At 39.2% G+C, this 20,622-nt stretch overlaps 2 protein-coding genes and 5 non-coding genes across 11 annotated transcripts; 1 reads left to right on the top strand and 6 right to left on the bottom strand.

The window, feature by feature from the left end:
- Nucleotides 1–2,279: 2,279 nt before the first annotated feature.
- LOC142141881 (U11 spliceosomal RNA) lies at nucleotides 2,280–2,415 on the bottom strand. The gene has a single exon (XR_012688914.1). It is a non-coding gene; the product is annotated as a U11 spliceosomal RNA (small nuclear RNA).
- Nucleotides 2,416–3,354: 939 nt separating this feature from the next.
- On the bottom strand, nucleotides 3,355–3,490 carry LOC142141884 (U11 spliceosomal RNA). Its single transcript, XR_012688916.1, has one exon. It is a non-coding gene; the product is annotated as a U11 spliceosomal RNA (small nuclear RNA).
- Nucleotides 3,491–4,429: 939 nt separating this feature from the next.
- On the bottom strand, nucleotides 4,430–4,565 carry LOC142141885 (U11 spliceosomal RNA). The gene has a single exon (XR_012688917.1). It is a non-coding gene; the product is annotated as a U11 spliceosomal RNA (small nuclear RNA).
- A 937-nt stretch (nucleotides 4,566–5,502) lies between these two features.
- On the bottom strand, nucleotides 5,503–5,638 carry LOC142141882 (U11 spliceosomal RNA). Its single transcript, XR_012688915.1, has one exon. It is a non-coding gene; the product is annotated as a U11 spliceosomal RNA (small nuclear RNA).
- A 931-nt stretch (nucleotides 5,639–6,569) lies between these two features.
- LOC142141880 (U11 spliceosomal RNA) lies at nucleotides 6,570–6,705 on the bottom strand. The gene has a single exon (XR_012688913.1). It is a non-coding gene; the product is annotated as a U11 spliceosomal RNA (small nuclear RNA).
- A 441-nt stretch (nucleotides 6,706–7,146) lies between these two features.
- Nucleotides 7,147–17,103, top strand: TAF12 (TATA-box binding protein associated factor 12). Of its 5 annotated transcripts, none has more exons than XM_075195817.1 (7): nucleotides 7,158–7,228; nucleotides 8,708–8,789; nucleotides 11,408–11,665; nucleotides 12,322–12,399; nucleotides 12,485–12,599; nucleotides 14,012–14,100; nucleotides 15,433–17,103. In XM_075195817.1, exons 1-7 carry the CDS (start codon nucleotides 7,173–7,175, stop codon nucleotides 15,466–15,468), a joined length of 714 nt encoding a protein of 237 aa, XP_075051918.1. In that variant the 5' UTR covers nucleotides 7,158–7,172; the 3' UTR covers nucleotides 15,469–17,103. The 5 variants fall into 5 exon arrangements, with proteins under 5 accessions (XP_075051921.1, XP_075051920.1, XP_075051918.1 ...); XM_075195818.1 differs by lacking the exon at nucleotides 7,158–7,228 and adding an exon at nucleotides 7,535–7,680; XM_075195820.1 differs by lacking the exon at nucleotides 8,708–8,789 and having other exon boundaries at nucleotides 7,147–7,224.
- Nucleotides 15,882–19,365, bottom strand: RAB42 (RAB42, member RAS oncogene family). The gene is made up of 2 exons (XM_075195823.1): nucleotides 19,115–19,365; nucleotides 15,882–16,287 (listed from the first exon to the last, which is right to left on the bottom strand). Exons 1-2 carry the CDS (start codon nucleotides 19,327–19,329, stop codon nucleotides 15,882–15,884), a joined length of 621 nt encoding a protein of 206 aa, XP_075051924.1. The 5' UTR covers nucleotides 19,330–19,365.
- Nucleotides 19,366–20,622: the final 1,257 nt, after the last annotated feature.

Below are 20,622 nucleotides of genomic sequence, written 5' to 3'. Positions count from 1 at the left end.
CAGGCTTTCAAAGCAGCCTTCCCTGGCCCCTGGCCGGAGGACCAAGTGCAGCTCTGCCAAAAGGCAGAGAAGAGACTATAAGACCCTTGATAGTCCTGTTTTTAAGACACCGATATCGATCTCAGGCAGTCCTGGCAACAAAAAATTATGCTTCCAAAATCTCTTGATCTAGCCCTTTTTAATGCTATGCTTCGCAGTAAACAGACCAGCATCAACAGGACTATGCCTTCAGTTAGGGCAAAATTGTTATCAGTGTAAATTATAAATGTCTTTAATCTTTATATTATACATAGATATAGCAAGTATGTAAATGTTTTCGTTCATATTGAAATATAACAGGGATGTCATCTTTACTTGGAATCAGATCAATGTTCCTGTATGTTTATATAAACTGTCATTTACCTTCCTACATATTCACCTTCATAAGCTTCTAAAAAGAAAATGTATATCCTAGTTTCTGTCAGGTTAGCACACGAAGGAGTGAGTGTGATCCTGCTGTTTTAACTGGGATAACTAGACCCCCCTGGAGGTGCGGAGTCTAACAGAGTGGAAGGTCTTCACCAGGGAATCCCGCAAGGGAATTTGGGCTTAGCAGCTCCCACCCTGCAGGTCGCAGCCCTCCAGGGAAGTTCCCAGTATAACAGTTGGGAAAACAGAACCAAACAGCATACAAGAGGATACGATTTAAGTATAAATTTAATAAAAACTGTCTCCACTAGAAGTGGAACGTAAGTACAAGTTCAAATGAGGAACAGGATACACTGCAATGAAGAACCATGGCAAAGTAGTAGAGTGGCACCAATCACGAAGTTCCACAAATATGAACAGGATATATAATAACTGTAGATAACGACAATACCTCCTAGGGAATGAGATATAAATACAAAATTCACTGAAGTGCTGAGATTACTACAGATAGAAGAGCACAGCTTAATACTATAGAAGAATAGACACAGTCAATAATTCAATTGAACAGTAGCAAGCATCGGCAACAACGAATATTCCAAAAAGTCAGTAGACTGCAAGTTCAACTATATCCATATATCTAGCAACGAAGAAAGGAACCTGGCATCAGTGAGATATGGAACTGGTCAGCAAAGGTAAGTGATCCAAGCAGAGTAGCTAGCCTGTGTTGATAGCAGAAAACAGTGGAATCAATCAGGAATACCGCAAGATGAATCATAGCTTACCACAAGAGTGTAGAGCAAATCAGCAGTAAGCAGCGATACATATAGGAGAGGCAGCAAACGTAGACCACAGCCCCAGTACAGATGACATAAAGCAGGTGAACAAAGCAACGATGACACACAACTTTACCACAAAGATGTGGAAGGAGTCACAGCAGTCAATGGTTTATGCAGAGTAGCTTAACGGGCATTGATCACAGCAATTACCACAGGTGAGTAGACTAGACGAGCAGGGATCAGCGAACTCCGAATATGAAACAATGATGACCCACAGCTTTTCCGTGGAGATGCGGAAGAAGTAGCAGCAGTCAGCGGCATACACAGTGTTGCTTAGCGGGCGTTGATCCCAGCAATTACCACAGGTGAGTGGAACAGACGAACAGGAATCAGCGAACTCCGAACATGCAGCAATGATGACCCACGGCTTTACCACGAAGATGTGGAAGAAGTAGCAGCAGTCAGCGGTATATGTAGAGTAGCTTAGCGGGCGTTGACCCCAGATGAATGGAATGAATAAGCAGACTAGCAATAACAGGAACAGGCAGCTGAACCGGGCCAGGTGTAGACTTGAAGAACCAACAAGGACAGGTAAAAGGAGGAGCCTTATAAAGGAGAACTGGCCAATAGCAGAATGACTAACCACAGGTGGGGATAATCAGAGATGTCAAGCGTGGCTGACAGCCTGTATCAAGAAGGTTAACATGAAATCAGTACTTTGAGGCTCGGATAGAGAAAACCTGGGAGTGGAGTGTGACAGTTTCTTTCCCCTATTGCTATGTTAAACTTGGTATCCTCATACTTGGGAGAACAGCTGATTAAGTATTGGGGGTAGTTTTGTGGTTTCTCTACTTGCCTGAAAGAAGCTTTGATAAGAAAGATTTAAAACGTTTTTTTTCCATGTACAGTCCATAAAATTTGTACATACTGTTCTATAAGGCTACCAAATAAGTAAGCCTAGACGCTCAGGACGTTAAATGAACAAACTAATCTTTCACCCTAGATAAGTTTTCAGAAGTGACTATAACATGTAAACAGAACTAAGCAGCAGAAACAAAACAAACCCAAATTTTCTGTTTTTTTAAGACACTTCATAAGGACGCCCGGAATATCGATCTCAGGCAGTCCTGGTAACAAAAATTATGCTTCCGAAATCTCTTGATATCGATTCCGCACCACAATCCCCAAGCTAGAAGACCATGATGTGCCATGCACAGCACAAGCCCTTTTTAACGCTATGCTTCGCGGTAAACAGACCAGCATCAACAGGACTATGCCTTCACTTAGGGCGAAATTGTGATCAGTGTAAATTATAAATGTCTTTTAGTCTTTATATTATACATAGATATAGCAAGTATATTAAATGTTTTCGTTCCTATTGAAATATAACAGGGACGTCATCTTTACTTGGAACTACCAGATCAATGTTCCTGTATGTTTATATAAACTGACATTCACCTGGCTGTATATTCACCTTTATAAGTTCATACTTACCAACTTGCTGCCATTGCCTTCTGGGAGCTGCTGTGGGGGAGGTGGGCGTGTGGGGGGTGGAGCTCCAAAATTGTGTCATTTTGGACCCGCCCCCCATGACATAATGACGCAAACGCGTCACTTTAGAGTGGGGGGCGGGGCCAAATGCCTCAACTCCCGGAGAATCGCGGTATTTTGGCCCTAATTCTGCAGATGCGGGAGATTGCCATACTCTCCTGGGAGTCCGGGAGACTCACCCAAAATGCGGGAGTCTCCTGGACATTCCGGGAGAGTTGGCAAGTATGCATAAGCTTGTAAAAAGAAAATGTATATCCTAGTTTGTTTCCCCTATTGTTATGTTCAAACTTGGTACAAAGTATACACATTTGGTATCCTCATACTTGGGAGAACAGCCAATAATTTAATATTGGGGGTAGTTTTGTGGTTGCACTAATTGCCTGAAAGAAGCTTTGATAAGAAAGATTTAAAACGTTTTTTTTCCATGTACAGTCCATAAAATTTGTACATACTGTTCTATAAGGCTTCCAAATAAGTAAGCCTAGAAGCTCAGGACGTTAAATGAACAAACTAATCTTTCACCCTAGATAAGTTTTCAGAAGTGACTATAACATGTAAACAGAGCTAAGCAGCAGAAACAAAACAATCCCAAATTTTCTGTTTTTTTAAGACACTTCATAAGGACGCCCGCAATATCGATCTCAGGCAGTCCTGGTAACAAAAATTATGCTTCCGAAATCTCTTGATATCGATTCCGCACCACGATCCCCAAGCTAGGAGACCATGATGTGCCATGCACAGCACAAGCCCTTTTTAACGCTATGCTTCGCGGTAAACAGACCAGCATCAACAGGACTATGCCTTCAGTTAGGGCGAAATTGTGATCAGTGTAAATTATAAATGTCATTTAATCTTTATATTATACATAGATATAGCAAATATATTAAATGTTTTCGTTCCTATTGAAATATAACAGGGACGTCATCTTTACTTGGAACTACCAGATCAATGTTCCTGTATGTTTATATAAACTGACATTCACCTGGCTGTATATTCACCTTTATAAGTTCATACTTACCAACTTGCTGCCATTGCCTTCTGGGAGCTGCTGTGGGGGAGGTGGGCGTGTGGGGGGTGGAGCTCCAAAATTGTGTCATTTTGGACCCGCCCCCCATGACGTAATGACGCAAACACGTCACTTTAGAGTGGGGGGCGGGGCCAAATGCCTCAACTCCCAGAGAATCGCGGTATTTTGGCCCTAATTCTGCAGATGCGGGAGATTTCCACACTCTCCTGGGAGTCCGGGAGACTCACCCAAAATGCGGGAGTCTCCTGGACATTCCGGGAGAGTTGGCAAGTATGCATAAGCTTGTAAAAAGAAAATGTATATCCTAGTTTGTTTCCCCTATTGTTATGTTCAAACTTGGTACAAAGTATACACATTTGGTATCCTCATACTTGGGAGAACAGCCAATAATTTAATATTGGGGGTAGTTTTGTGGTTTCTCTACTTGCCTGAAAGAAGCTTTGATAAGAAAGATTTAAAACGTTTTTTTTCCATGTACAGTCCATAAAATTTGTACATACAGTTCTATAAGGCTACCAAATAAGTAAGCCTAGAAGCTCAGGACATTAAATGAACAAACTAATCTTTCACCCTAGATAAGTTTTCAGATGTGACTATAACATGTAAACAGAACTAAGCAGCAGAAACAAAACAATCCCAAATTTTCTGTTTTTTTAAGACACTTCATAAGGACGCCCGCAATATCGATCTCAGGCAGTCCTGGTAACAAAAATTATGCTTCCGAAATCTCTTGATATCGATTCCGCACCACGATCCCCAAGCTGGGAGACCATGATGTGCCATGCACAGCACAAGCCCTTTTTAACACTATGCTTCGCGGTAAACAGACCAGCATCAACAGGACTATGCCTTCAGTTAGGGCGAAATTGTGATCAGTGTAAATTATAAATGTCATTTAATCTTTATATTATACATAGATATAGCAAATATATTAAATGTTTTCGTTCCTATTGAAATATAACAGGGACGTCATCTTTACTTGGAACTACCAGATCAATGTTCCTGTATGTTTATATAAACTGACATTCACCTGGCTGTATATTCACCTTTATAAGTTCATACTTACCAACTTGCTGCCATTGCCTTCTGGGAGCTGCTGTGGGGGAGGTGGGCGTGTGGGGGGTGGAGCTCCAAAATTGTGTCATTTTGGACCCGCCCCATGACGTAATGACGCAAACACGTCACTTTAGAGTGGGGGGCGGGGCCAAATGCCTCAACTCCCGGAGAATCGCGGTATTTTGGCCCTAATTCTGCAGATGCGGGAGATTGCCATACTCTCCTAGGAGTCCGGGAGACTCACCCAAAATGCGGGAGTCTCCTGGACATTCCGGGAGAGTTGTCAAGTATGCATAAGCTTGTAAAAAGAAAATGTATATCCTAGTTTGTTTCCCCTATTGTTATGTTCAAACTTGGTACAAAGTATACACATTTGGTATCCTCATACTTGGGAGAACAGCCAATAATTTAATATTGGGGGTAGTTTTGTGGTTGCACTAATTGCCTGAAAGAAGCTTTGATAAGAAAGATTTAAAACGTTTTTTTTCCATGTACAGTCCATAAAATTTGTACATACTGTTCTATAAGGCTACCAAATAAGTAAGCCTAGAAGCTCAGGACGTTAAATGAACAAACTAATCTTTCACCCTAGATAAGTTTTCAGAAGTGACTATAACATGTAAACAGAGCTAAGCAGCAGAAACAAAACAATCCCAAATTTTCTGTTTTTTTAAGACACTTCATAAGGACGCCCGCAATATCGATCTCAGGCAGTCCTGGTAACAAAAATTATGCTTCCGAAATCTCTTGATATCGATTCCGCACCACGATCCCCAAGCTAGGAGACCATGATGTGCCATGCACAGCACAAGCCCTTTTTAACGCTATGCTTCGCGGTAAACAGACCAGCATCAACAGGACTATGCCTTCAGTTAGGGCGAAATTGTGATCAGTGTAAATTATAAATGTCATTTAATCTTTATATTATACATAGATATAGCAAATATATTAAATGTTTTCGTTCCTATTGAAATATAACAGGGACGTCATCTTTACTTGGAACTACCAGATCAATGTTCCTGTATGTTTATATAAACTGACATTCACCTGGCTGTATATTCACCTTTATAAGTTCATACTTACCAACTTGCTGCCATTGCCTTCTGGGAGCTGCTGTGGGGGAGGTGGGCGTGTGGGGGGTGGAGCTCCAAAATTGTGTCATTTTGGACCCGCCCCCCATGACGTAATGACGCAAACACGTCACTTTAGAGTGGGGGGCGGGGCCAAATGCCTCAACTCCCGGAGAATCGCGGTATTTTGGCCCTAATTCTGCAGATGCGGGAGATTGCCATACTCTCCTAGGAGTCCGGGAGACTCACCCAAAATGCGGGAGTCTCCTGGACATTCCGGGAGAGTTGGCAAGTATGCATAAGCTTGTAAAAAGAAAATGTATATCCTAGTTTGTTTCCCCTATTGTTATGTTCAAACTTGGTACAAAGTATACACATTTGGTATCCTCATACTTGGGAGAACAGCCAATAATTTAATATTGGGGGTAGTTTTGTGGTTGCACTAATTGCCTGAAAGAAGCTTTGATAAGAAAGATTTAAAACGTTTTTTTTCCATGTACAGTCCATAAAATTTGTACATACTGTTCTATAAGGCTACCAAATAAGTAAGCCTAGAAGCTCAGGACGTTAAATGAACAAACTAATCTTTCACCCTAGATAAGTTTTCAGAAGTGACTATAACAGAACTAAGCAGCAGAAACAAAACAATCCCAAATTTTCTGTTTTTTTAAGACACTTCATAAGGACGCCCGGAATATCGATCTCAGGCAGTCCTGGTAACAAAAATTATGCTTCCGAAATCTCTTGATATCGATTCCGCACCACGATCCCCAAGCTAGGAGACCATGATGTGCCATGCACAGCACAAGCCCTTTTTAACGCTATGCTTCGCGGTAAACAGACCAGCATCAACAGGACTATGCCTTCAGTTAGGGCGACATTGTGATCAGTGTAAATTATAAATGTCTTTTAATCTTTATATTATACATAGATATAGCAAATATATTAAATGTTTTCGTTCCTATTGAAATATAACAGGGACGTCATCTTTAGGGCCGAGTTGGCTATACGCAAATATATGCAGATTAGCCGAGCATCATGGGAAAATGTCCAGCACACACGGTCACACTCGGGTTTAAATAAATATGTATAAAATCTGAGTTTAGTATGGATTAGTATTACTGATACGGCTCAGATACTAACACTAGTACACCAATCATACAGGGGCATACAGTATCACCTGGTAAATTCGCATAGTCTGTAATAACCGTAGTATATAATGATTGAGATAGGAGGGTCGTTAGGGGGACCTATACTAGGAAACTCACCTTGAATGCAGTGCGCATGCGCGAAAGCTGGGCGTACGTGACGTATTTCCGGCGGGTGAGAAAGCAGAGTAGGTGAGACCGTAGCGAGCCGTGTATTGTGGTATATATGACTAGTGTCTCTCCCGTGTACCCGAGCACCCCCCATTCCCATCCACCCCGTGTGCCGCTCCTCCAACCGCCTGGGCACCCTGTCCTCCTCCGCTCCCAGTATACTCGCCGCTGCTGGCTGCAGTACTGCGCTCTATTAGGGCATGTGCTACTTAGTACTCTCTGTGGAAGTAGCTGAGTGGACTTTTGTAAACATTGGGTAACTCTCTAGTGGTCTGCAGTGTTGGGAGCTGTGTTTACAGTTATTATTATTTGTAAATAACGGTAAATATCAAAACATAAGGTTACCATGAAGCAAATATCCTGTATGTTGTAGTCCTGGATCTAGTGGGGCAGCCCCTGGTGCTTATGTAGACAGAAAGCGGCGAGGTTAGAAGATAAGGAGTTCGCTTGATGTATATAGGACGTTGGGGGAGGTAAGGCTGTTCCCCAAGTGCAGGAGCTGAGAAACAATGGGCAACATTTGTAGAAATATTTGCTATTTTTTTAAGACACAGACTCGTCTGAGTAATTACAAAAATGGTCTCGCTTCATGCTCCTTAGCATAGGTTGTTGTGGGTGTTTGTTTTTTGTAGTGTAAAAAATATACACATATAGGCAAAAAGAACCAACACTCAAGGGGACTTGAAAATATATATATAGAGATATAGGAGCCTATTTATTTAGCTTGTTTTCATTAAATTCGGTAGACCACTGCATAAACTTATTTAAGTAATGTGTGCAGATTTAATTAACAGTATTGCAGCAGCAGATATTCTGTGCCTTGCATTTTTTTATTTTTTTTTTAAAATACAAAGCAGATGTGTATGGTACTGTTATTTACCGCTATTTAAGAAGCAATGAAAAGTCATTTATGCATACGGTAATGTAAGCCAGCTCAGGCTGTGTTATGTGTAAATTTTCAGGTCTGTTGTATGGGAAGAGCATTACGATAGAGGGATCTTTGTATCCCTCACCGCATCTTACTGCTGTTCCCTCCGGTCACTATCGCAAAGGTGGTCAATTTGCAATGGTGACCATAGAACATTTAGGAGAGGTGTCTTCGCAGGAACAACGGTCTTTTGTAACTGCTGTTCCTGTTGAAATGTTTTATAATAATTTCACACAATCTTTCAATCTTTATCTTTGCGACAAGCATTGAAAGGGCTCTTGTTAAAGATGCCCTCTTTAATAAATATGCCCAATAGTGTCTGCGTGACTTGTCAATTCTCATCCTGTTCTCTTATAACAGCTGAGTTTAGAAAGTGTTGGGAATATTTCCAAAAAATTAACTTTCTCTGTTCTTAATATATTGAATGCATTTATTGTTGTTTTTTTGTGTGATTTGAGTTAATTCAAGCACTGATTTCTATAAATGTTGCCCAGTGTGTTTTGTTGTATATCTCTTGCACACCCACACATTCACATAGTTATGTACAGAACTTATGCTGTTATTGTCCGCAGAAGGCCGGTGACCATGACGTGTGTGCTCAGCGGTCCCACCGCCGTGTGCGATGTCATTACAGAGCTAGATACTCAGCTGGCTGTAAGTAAGAAGCGTGTGAGCATGAGCCACTGTATAGTGATACTTAGTATCTCTATGCTGTACAGCCTTATTAACCATCCGCAGTGCAATAATGTGTGTATACTAAAATGAACATGCTTCACTGTTTAATTATGCTGAGTATCTGCAATAGTGCACCATGCAGTATAGTTACAATACACACAGCTTCACCATTGCCTTAAGGTGAACTTTAAAACAATAAAGTTGAATTCATTCAGTAGAGAATTCTTCAGTGTTATCTATAGTGATATTCAACCAATGTACAAAACCATTTTATTTTAAACATGTATACAAATACTTTTGTTTATATTTTTATAAGGCGCTAACAAATAGGCTTGCTTAAATACACAGTAAAATGTATAAGTTCTTAATGATAAATCTGCTGATCTGTGCAATGGCAGTTGCTAGTTGTACCAATTGTACACCTGCTGTACTACATAATGGTATTTGTAATAAAGCTGCTGCATGAGAATTATTGAGTGAACATTCCATGTACTGTAGGAGCAATGCTCACTGTGCTTACCAGGAAGCTTTCTGTAAAATCAGACTCTAGAAATTGACCAACTTTTGCTGTAGCATCATTGGTTTCACAGCATTTTCAGGTCATAGGATAGACCACAGCGACATCTAAAACAAAGGTTAGGTGCACAGTTTTATAACCAACTTTCTCAAATGTGTAGATTGTGTTAATGGATTAGGATTTTGCTGAGGCTGTACTATTAATTTTAGATTTTTCAAGACCGCATGATAAGTATACGAAGTCTAAAAAGAATCACAAAGTGGGACATGACCTTTAATCTGGCTGGTGCTATCAAACAACATCAATTATTAATGGAATTGATCTGCTCGGATTGTCGATTTTTTGCATGTGTTACATAAGTTAGAGATTTAAAGAAAAAAAAATAACAAACCGTCCCACAGACTCTCTGCCCTATAATCCCCAGTCCTTGAGCAGCTACTGCCCTCAACAGTACTTTCGAGCTGTAATGTCTAAAGCATTCCCTTATGCTATTAGGAACATGCAGAATGAGATGCTGTAACTGAGTAGTTGCTGTGAGGTGTTTCACCCTGTTCTATGAACAAAGGCTCCAGGAACCACTAATAATTAATTATCAGGGTGAGTGCAGAGGAATCTGCTTCTTGTCAATGGTAGAAGTCTCACTATTAACCGGGCAAAAGGATGGGAGTATTGCTCCTTTTTCATACTGAAGAAACTCTGTACAAACAATCTACTGCACCATACATTACTGCTAATCAGGCAGTTTATTAATTAACATAGGCTCCTAGGGGTGTTGGAAGGACTTTCACATATGCATGGCATAATTCAAAGAGTATCTTCCAAATAGATATTTGGTTAATCACAGCCATTTTCATATTTTAGGAAAGACAGATATTACACTTCTCTTCTCTTTACAGTAACAAACTATTTGAATACCAACTTACCTATGAACAGTTTATTAAACAGTCAGTCTGGAGTGACCACGTTACCTAATGGCCATACATAAGTAGACAGAAACAACAGCTACTGTGCTCTCCCTAGCTTGTCACTACTGCTAGACTCGCACATCTGTGATAACCAGGGGTCAAATGCATGGGACAAGGAATCCTTTAGTTTGCTGTTTATAACTTGTGCGAAATGCGTGGCAAAGGGGAATTCTGTGATGTCACTAGGATATCTCCCTTATTGTTGTACAGGCAAGGGAAAGGTAGCAGACTTAATTCAGGTTTCCAGCATATATCAGTAAAGCCTGGCAAGTGGATCTAATCGTAGCTGGCAGTTGCTATTAGATCCAGTTTACATTGAAGTTGCTGCAAGTAGGGGAAACAAACTTTTGTCTCCTTAGTTATCCCTAGTTAAACAATGAAATAAAAAAATAATGTAATATATTCTATCCTATTGTATTACTCCGATACAACTACATCAAATATTTTAAAAACCTACTCTCATTGGGTATCGCTCAAATCAGAAAGCTAGCTCATTTAGATTTGTGCTAAATTAATGGAGTTGGCCTATTTGTAGAAGTAACCTTTAGTAGTATTTGGTGGTCCCCTTCAGTTATGTCTGTTTTCCTGTATATTACAATTAAATGTAAAAGTATGTATATGAAACATTGAAATATAAATATATACATCTACAATATGTTTCCAAAATAAATTCTTATCTGTCCTGAAAAAAAAAATATTAAGGGTTTAATGCATGCTTTAAAAGGAATTCCCACACTTCATTGCTTGTTCTTATTGGATCTTTGTTCAGTTGATATAAACTGCAAAATGGGCTTATGAAATGCTGTAGATTTCAAAACCAGACTGCATCAAATCATTGCAGAGTTGCAAATGGGTACCTGGGTATAAGTCAGTTTTTCAGTTGGTTCAAAGTGTTACAAAAAAAAAATTTGACTGTTGCCATGTCTGTTTTAACAGTGGCAGGCATATCACTATGCATTGACATCAAGTTATGTAAAATATAGAGGCAAAACAATGAATGTATAAATATACAATTCTTGTTGGAGTGCTACCATATTTTATTCATTAAAAAAAAGTTGCTCTTGGGTAAGAGTAACCATTCTTGTCACAATAATAACTTTGTACACCAACTACAGCTTCTTGGGCCTGGGCCCCACACCCCAAAGCAACGTTCCGACGTATCCCGATTGGGTGAGCTACGGGGAAAAGCGCTCCAGATTATGAACCAGTTCGGAGCATCCACACTAATCAACCTGTCTAGCTTCTCTTCTTCCACCTCCATGTCTACCTCAACCCCTGTAAAACAGGAGCAAACCATGGCCAACAGTACTGCAGGTACCAAAGTGTCTGGGACAGTGTCAGGAGGAGGTCGTGCAAGCCCAGATGCTAACCAGGTAAGGGTGCCTCTAATCTAAGGATACTTAGGTGCTGGGGGAAGAATCTGTTATCCAAAAATGTACTTTCATCTATTTCTTCAAAAACTTACTTTCTAATTATCATTACAATACAAGGTAATATTACTTTCATTCCATTTTATATTTCCCATTTCCTGACTTCTCAAAATATACTGCTCGTTTCCAATATACTAGTATATCTGTAATAACTGTAGTTTATCTACAATAGGTTGTTTTGCAAAAATCATCTTTTTGCCCTTGCCCGGGGCATCTGGTTTCCTTATATACTTAAACGGTACAATCTTATGATTCATTATACAAGTGTGCAATTTTATAGAGTATAACGGGTTGAAAGAAAAACTGATTATGTTGTGACAAAGCTTTTTGTTCAGCATTGCACACACTCTGTATGCATGATGTATATCAATGGTTTTCAAACCTGTTTTTAGGCCTTGCCAATGGTACAAATTTAATTGATCTTCTTAGAAGAATACATGCTTAATAATTAATCTCAACAATCTGATATATGAACTTGTGTTCTTGTGAGATCATGAAACATACACAAGATAAACAATAGGTTCTCCTATGTCTGCTACAAGGATTTACCCGGAATGTTGAGGCATGCTATTCAAGTTATTCATGTTTGTTCCTGCCAGGTTCTAACAAAGAAGAAGCTTCATGATTTGGTCAGAGAAGTGGACCCAAATGAACAGCTGGATGAAGATGTGGAGGAGGTGAGGCAGAAAACCTAAACAAAAGGCACATGTTCTATTTCTGTTTATTGTTTTGGTGCTTTATTAATAATTTTATTTACCCCAGATGCTCCTGCAAATAGCAGATGACTTCATTGAGAGTGTGGTCTCTGCAGCCTGCCAGCTAGCACGACATCGCAAATCAAACACGCTGGAAGTTAAAGATGTTCAGCTTCATCTAGGTACATGTTCTGTATTTTGCCTAACAGCTCCATTTTTTATTTCACAAATATCTTTTAAATTTAACAATTTTTTTTAATTTACAAATTATTTTATCAATTAAATTACTCCAAACAAAATCTTATTTTGCGAATGTAAATTTTATTGTAATTATTATTACTCTTGCATTTGTGTTGTCAGACACTTAATTACACCAGTGGCTTCATGTCTCATTTCTATTGATATAGCATGATTTGATCTTGTCATGTTTGGTCTTTCACTGTCTGCAATCTATGTCCCTCCATACATCTATGCTATATATTGACTAGCTACTATATTTAAGGATATTAACAATATATATAACTGAAGTGAATCACATTCAGGAATGGTAGCTAATAAATACAGAAACACATTTCTATAGTATATCGTAAGTGTGAGTAGCAATATAATTTATATATGTATAGATTATGTAATGCATATGTGTTGTGAATACATTTAAATAAGTTTACTAAACAAAACTTAATACAATATTAATAAACGGTACAGGTTTCCTTGCCACTCCTGTGCCTAGATTAATGTACCTACTGCTGTGAAATATGATTGGTTCCCTTGGTATTCAGTGAATTGTATGAAAGCACAAGTCATGGAATGCTGTGGTTGCATCTTTTAGATTTTACAAGGGGTGCATTATTCCATGTATGATAGATTCTTCAGGTTGTGCATGTTCCTGACATCAGATGGTAGACTGTCTTCTATAAAATAACCCTGCAACTGTATTTTACAATGTAACTTTTTATTCTGTCTGTCTAGCAATTATGTCCAGGGGAAATTGTCCTTGGCTCCTTTGATTGTTAACCAGCAAAAGGTGCAAATTAGCAGAGAGGCAGACAAAATCTTGATGCTATTTATGAGGTTGGGTTGCTTGCAGTTGCATTTTTCCCCTACAATACTATCCCATTAGACATTTTAATGTAGCTTTAACAAAAACTACAAGTAATGAAAAGATTAAATAAAGCAAGCTAATCAACTTGTACATTTCATTGTTTCCATATACACTAATGCTTGGTACACCACACTGTAAGTGTTCTAGTTGCCTAACAAGTGTAACCGTTTCTTATACGTGGGTAGTATGCACCAGAAAGAGTAGGACTGTAAGGATAGTTCAAGAGTTTATTGTGAGTCAGAGCTGTGCAAGTACAATGTGACTGTATGTGCTGCCTGGTGTGTGTCCTGTGACAATCCAGATCATACAGGTACCAGTATTTCTTGTGCTCTCTGAAGCTGTGATTTTACTATCTTTGATTTCAGGTGACCATTTTTTTATAAAATATTTCATTTTAAACATTTGCAAGGTACATTGTGTTGGAGCTGCTGATATAGGTTTTAATGTTATGAATGTGTGCAGACATGACTTTACCACTTCTTCTCATCTCAGAGCGACAGTGGAATATGTGGATTCCTGGATTTGGATCAGAAGAGATCAGGCCATATAAAAAGGCGTGTACAACTGAGGCTCACAAACAGGTAACAAGATTGTCACTGACCCCTTTCAATCTTAGTCTTTACCAAGTTTATAACCTTTTCTAAGGCAATTATGCTCAGTGATTTTACATTATACACAAAACCCCAAAAAAGGTAATTTGATTACATCTGTGAATTGTGGCATGCAGAGACCTCAGTGTCTGATTTATCATCCTGTACAAAACTAGAATAGCAGTTGCTTGATCTCAGGCACGACCCAATATTGACGGAATCTAGAAAAATCTATCATAAAGAAAAACTATTTTTGCATACCAGGTGACATAATATATTTGAATGTGCCTAAATTGGACTTTTATATTAATGGAGAAATAACCGTTTCATAAGTTAATATCTTGTTTCTGTCATTAAAAGACATTGTGTCCAATTTATGTCTTATCTCCTCAACCCAGGCGTTTCTGTGTTTAAGCAATTGCCATTATTCAGATTTGTCTTGGTGTTAGGACATCATATCTTGCACTGTTCCCAGGATGAACTGTTCTTCTTTAATACCTCCAAAGGATTTAACCATAAAGAACATATATTCGTTGGAAGCCAGATGATTCCATTCGTTGCTAGGTTTACAATCACAAAAATTCAGCCATTGTTTAACCTTCAGATGTGACGTCATTCTGTTGAAGGACATAATTATGGTCATATACGGGTTACATTGCTACTTTTATATGCAAGGTTCTAAATTGGAATGCAGTAACTTTTTTGTTAATTTTTTGGGTTAAGGAAAATATTAGTGCATTCACTATCAATACGTTCTAAAAGCGCATATTTTCCAGCCTAACATAAATGGGCATGGTCATCTAATATATAAAAGCCTAGCTGTGTGTGTGTGTGTAAAAAACTATTTTCTCAGAAAGGGCTCATCCAATTGACCTGAAATTTGTTATACTGACATTATTTGACAAAAAAATTATAATAGTGAAGTCAGTTAACTTCCATCATCCCCCCTTCCCCCCGTGGGAGGGGTAGTAAAGGCTAAATTTACGAGTTGAGGGCTCAAACTCATTTTCGTGAGGTAATTTTACCTCATGAACACACATGCTGTGTTAGTGTGTGTGGAAAAAACTACCGGGTGACAGAGTGCTCAAGCTGCAGCGCCACCTGCTGGGCGGAGTTATATACTACGCTGACCTACTAAATTCTTAGCATTATCTAATATATAAAGGCCTAGCGGCGTGTGGCGATGAAGATGACAAGAACCTTTTTAACACCTTAAGTAGCTTGATTTGACTAGAATGCATGAGTATCATGCACGGGTTAACTTGTATATATGCAGGTGATTGAATTAATCCATATTTGCTAATATACTTTTGTCTCCCACAGAGAATGGCTTTAATTAAGAAAACACAGAAGAAGTAGATTTCCTGACTGATGTACCCATGCTCGGCACTCCCATCGAGACTCCTTCCTTCTGCAGTAAACTAGTGCAGATAACACCTCTTCAGAGAAGAGCCTAATGTTGGGACAGAAACCACACATCTAGTAATGGGGACTTTGTTTTATTAGTCCTGCATTACAGAACCCTCTTGGCAGGGAAAGTGTTAAACTGTCTTTACCATTTGTGTATATATATATGAAAGAAAGGGACTTGTTGATTAATGATTTTTAATGTAATGAATGCTTTTGCTGGGACTTGAGGTGGTTTTATCACAGAATTACCATGGCTGTGAGTCAGGAGAAGAAGTTGGAAAGCTGTTTGGGAACTATGCATAATAGTTATAAGTGTGCTTACTGTAATGCTGTACTGGGTCCTGCAGGCTCCACTTGTATTCTCAACATGTGCATAGTATCTTCTTCGTTTCCGGTCTCTTGTCTCCTACTGAGCATCCCCCACTGCTGTGCTCCACCACTGACTGTCTCTCCTCCCTGGCAGCTCTGAGCAGCTCTCGGCATAGAAGGGAGAGTGCTGCAGAAACATTGCTGCCAGTTCGTGCAGAAGTCTCCAGATATGGAGCCTTTATGGAGTCTGCCAAAGTCTGTGCCTCCTCCCGAGTTATATTTCGCTTCTGCTGCATGTCACTTTTAGTTCCCAGTAGCAGGAAAAGTAGAGGCTGAGGTTGAGTACGCTCTGTTACTTCCTTATACCAATTTTGTATATGCTCAAAAGATTTATGTTCAGTGAGGTCAAACAAAAGGATAACACAAGCAGCATTTCTATAATAGGAGCGCGTCACTGCCCTAGGAACAAAAGAGGAGAAGGTTGACTGGTGGATAGACTGTAGTAGAATATCATTCCATCTCTGCATATTGGTACTGCAACAAATTGATGTTTGTTATCACAGATGGTTACATAGTGTCAGTGCACTGCAGTTTCTATTTAAAAGGGTAAAATGCCAGAAGAATTTAATTTATTAGCTTGTTACATGTCTTTCTGTGACTTATTAAATACATTGTATTTTTCTGGCTTCTTTACTATTTTGTTTTGGGATAAGCTGCTGTGAGCATACAATTGTATCCAATACACAGAGCACAATAGAGCTGTGCTACAAACAGATCCTATACAACAATATATAACTGCACATGCAGAGCACATGATTCATGCTGCAATATATTTAAAGACATCGCATTATAAAGTAGACTGGCATTTATGTACTCCATGCACCATTGCACAAATAACACGCAAATACAATTTGAAAACTATATTACAATACAAATAAAGTAGTGTGTATATACAGCACAGCACAGGGCACTGCAGATGCATAGTATGTGTGCCTCATTGCCAAGTGTTCACTGCAACCTAGCCTTAGGCAATGATGTCTGAAAATGTACAGTTATTACCTCAATCACATACTGACCCTGGTACACAAACACCATTCACCACAGGTATACCTGATCACTACACTGTGGAGGGCCCTATCTGATAAGTATACCAGTGGTTCCCAATCTACTTCATGTTGTGACTTTTGCCGACTTACCTGTATCATCATGTTTTTGTGATGCACCTGTATAAAAATATTGTGACAAAAATACTGAAATAAAGAAAAACAAATCAAATATTTGCTATTTATTTTAATTTCCAATTAACATGTTTCATTTTCATTCCATATGTATAACGTAAATTTTGCCTTTTTAAGACTTTTCACCACTTGTGTGAAAAATTACACATCCAGCCTAGCACTGTGACACACAAATGGTATGTGGTTGGGAATCATTAAAATGTAAAATGTCATGATTAGCAGCTATTGACATGAACTTACAGAAAGGGAGACATTGGTCTTCACCTATCGCAGCTGCCTTTCCTGTAGAGCTTTATGTGCTCACAGGTCCTTGGATGCCCCCAGCTCTAACAGTGGAAGCTCATATGCAATACCGTAGCAGGTGATAGGAGGCGGTGGCCAAAGCAGGAGTGGATGGTCAAGAGCAGACAGGGGTCCGTAGCAAATAGAAAAAAAGACAGGCCAAAAGGTCAATGCTGGCAGGGAGCAGGAATATCCAGAGACGAGGCCAAATGTCAGGGCAATCAGAATGTAATCAGGGTCCAGAGTAAGCCAAGGGTCAGTAACAGAAAATCATCAGAAGTCAGCAGATACTAGCAGGTTAGCAATTCACAGAAATGAGTGCTTTAACCGGCAGGGAGGCTAAGCCCTTAAATACAGGAATTGACCAATCAGGGGTTAGGGGTTTGGTGTCATAATTGCCCCCAACCCCTTCCCCCAAGATATGCTTAATTACACTGATTTGGGCATGCGCACAGATGCCGGGATCTGCCTTTAATAATGTCATGGCCGTTGCCCTGGTAGTGGCTGGGGCAGGGCACCTGGAAGTAATGTCCCAGATGTTGTCATGACAGCTGGGACGAACGTGAGAGCCAGCGGTGGCGAGCCATCACCAACATAGAATACAAAACAGGAGTCCTGAAGAGATCAGCATGTAAAACATACTCTTCTATGACTAGCATGCAATACAGACCAGCATACACAAAGCTCCCATGTGTCCTGGTTTTTCTTGTTATATGAAACTGAGAATTTGGTGCTATAAGTGTCATTATGCATTTAGATTTATCTGAATTAATTGCAGTGCATTCATATAACTTACAGTATTTGTATGACACCATAAATTGGCTTTTATGTAGTAATCTAAAGTCAGGTCACAAGGGTGTTCTGCACCCTTTCTGGTGATCATTCTTGGTATGGAACCCCCTAATATGAAATTCTTAGGTGAATCTACAGTGCAGAACCCCATATCTGGTGTCCAATATGAACTGAAGTCTAATGATCTCAGATAACTGAACATTACCAGAGTCTGGTGGATTTAGCAGGGGTATTAAAGAATTAATAGAGTGCAAAACTAAATTAATGACTGCCAGGGGGTTCTGGGACTTTTACTTTCACAAACTAAAATGATTTTAAAATTGTTGCCCAAGGAGTTGGACATAGCTCCAGTGCCGTCTGCAATGAGGATGGAACTTTTTATTCTTTCCTTGTGGAAGTTGGGTCCAAACATTATTACGTGAGGACAACACACTGCAGGTTTCATTGCTGTAGTGGGACCAACACAGCCTATCATAACTGGTTGTGGCATTGGCTGAAACCAGGCCAGGTTATGAGCGCTGGTGTGTATTTCACATTTCTTTTCTTATTGATGCAGCTGCATTGTTGCAAATTTTTATGCATTATACAACTCAAAATATTCACTTTTGCAGCCCGCATTTTGTGTACATTCTGGTTGCAAAATTGTGCTAAAAACTACAGTTAATATCGCTTGAGTCTCTTATATGTGAATAAATATGCAGACTAGAATCATAAATGCTCCTTCATTAACTGGAATATAGAAATGGAAAATTAAGCTGTTACATTAAAAATAAAATGATTTTACCTTCAACAATTACTTCACAAGCTATTAAATGATTTTTGACTTAAAAATCAGTTTACAAATGTACAATATATTATAGAAAAGTATACCATCTTTAAATGTGTTTAAACAAAATTTTTGCACAAAAATTTAGTTCTGTCTCACCATTAGGAGGGTTAATGCTTTCATATACAATCCAATAAATGAGTCTCACCGGTAACGCTCTTGCCCAGCTGTGTCCCAGAACTGCAGCCTAACTTTAACACCAGCTTCAGGCTCTTCTATTCGGGAACAGAAATCTACCCCTACAGTTGGCCCAGTGGTGTCTGTGAAGTCTTCATCTGTGTACCTCCTCAGGAGGGAGGTCTTCCCCACACCAGAGTCCCCTAGTAACAGCACACGAAACTGAAAGTCCCATACACAGGCCATCCTAGGGAAGATTAACAAATCTTTAACAGGCTGTGCTGCCCAAATCTTTTATTTTCAGTTTTCTTGCTCTGTGTTCCTCCCCCCAATCTTTTTTTTTTTTTTTCTCTTTTCTTTCTTTAGTAGTTCGCTCAGTTTCAAGTTTCCACTTGTCTCCAACATTCCATTGTCTCTCTCAACCAGGTTCGGCCAGGTGACTTGCAATATAACATTCCTCTTTTCAATGCTTATCCAACGCTGTTTCAGTTGGATTTCATGTAGTGGTCAAAGTGGGAATTTAGAAGTGCAGCTATGGGAATTTGAAGTGAATGGCCAGGGGTCTGGGGGATCAACCATGTCCCTTTTGTGCACTTAAATTTCCCCCCATATCTGTTGTGTACCTTTGATCACTTAGAATGTGATCATGTACTAATAGTGATCTGAACAGATAAAATAACCCTTAAGGCACTGAAGATTGAAATTAGCTAAGCTAGAATAACTCAACAACCACAAATTGTTACGGTTACCAAGTGTATAATAACTAAATCTCTGTAACACACTTGTGACACAAAAGTATATACTGTGAGTCTAGCACAGTGGTCAGAGAACAGGGGTAAATTACCCCAAATGGGGTAAAAATAAAATTCATGCTGCCAATTCACATGCTGGCAATTGTATTGTAGACTCCTTTTAAATGTGAAATTGCTGTTGCACCAGAAGAGCCTCAAGGGTTGGCAGAGGCACTTCTTGAGCTTCGATGCAATAATGAAAAACGTATTGCATTTGAAAACAAAGCAGATCTGTCATATTTTTGGATGTCAACAGCTGCAAAGGCATTCAAAATTGCACATGAGGAGGCATTTAAAAAGTTGCTGCCTTTTGCAACAACCTACCTTTGCGAACAAGGATTTTCCACTCTAACGAACATAAAAACAAAGCAGAGAAATTGATTGGATGCTGAAGAATGTATCCAAATTGCTCTGACATCAAAATGCCCCAATATTGATGCTCTCGTATCAAAAATGAAGCAACATCATTTCTCCAAAACCTGAAGTTTTGAAGTTGAAGCTTTCAAAGAAATTTTGAATAGATTCAATAACATTTTGAATTTCAATAATTAATAATATAGAATTTTCTTCCTTTCAAATCAAAGGGGTATAGTCGGCGTATCTAAATATATTTGGGGGTAAAAGGTAGAAAAGTTCCCTGACCCCTGGTCTAGCACATTCACATATGATTGAATATTTTATTAATGAATGGTGTGAATGAATACATTATAAACATCTTATTTATGCTAGAGAGGACACCTCAGAATTA

Source organism: Mixophyes fleayi, chromosome 2 (assembly GCF_038048845.1).
Source record: "Mixophyes fleayi isolate aMixFle1 chromosome 2, aMixFle1.hap1, whole genome shotgun sequence".
NCBI classification, from domain to species: domain Eukaryota; kingdom Metazoa; phylum Chordata; class Amphibia; order Anura; family Limnodynastidae; genus Mixophyes; species Mixophyes fleayi.
The sequence above is the reverse complement of the archived record's forward strand: the minus strand, read 5'-3'. Positions and strand labels throughout refer to the sequence as shown.

What these genes read in the sequence shown, in the direction of transcription:
- TAF12 (XM_075195817.1), top strand. Translation starts at nt 7,173, where the DNA reads ATGCGCGAAAGCTGGGCGTACGTGACGTATTTCCGGCGGGTGAGAAAG. An exon ending in CGGGTGAGAAAGCAGAGTAG is followed by an intron (nt 7,229 to 8,707) that starts GTGAGACCGTAG and finishes TATTGTCCGCAG; the next exon opens with AAGGCCGGTGACCATGACGT. An exon ending in AGATGTTCAGCTTCATCTAG is followed by an intron (nt 12,600 to 14,011) that starts GTACATGTTCTG and finishes TTCTCATCTCAG; the next exon opens with AGCGACAGTGGAATATGTGG.
- RAB42 (XM_075195823.1), bottom strand. Translation starts at nt 19,329, where the DNA reads ATGGCCTGTGTATGGGACTTTCAGTTTCGTGTGCTGTTACTAGGGGAC. An exon ending in GCTGGGCAAGAGCGTTACCG is followed by an intron (nt 16,288 to 19,114) that starts GTGAGACTCATT and finishes TTTTGTTCCTAG; the next exon opens with GGCAGTGACGCGCTCCTATT.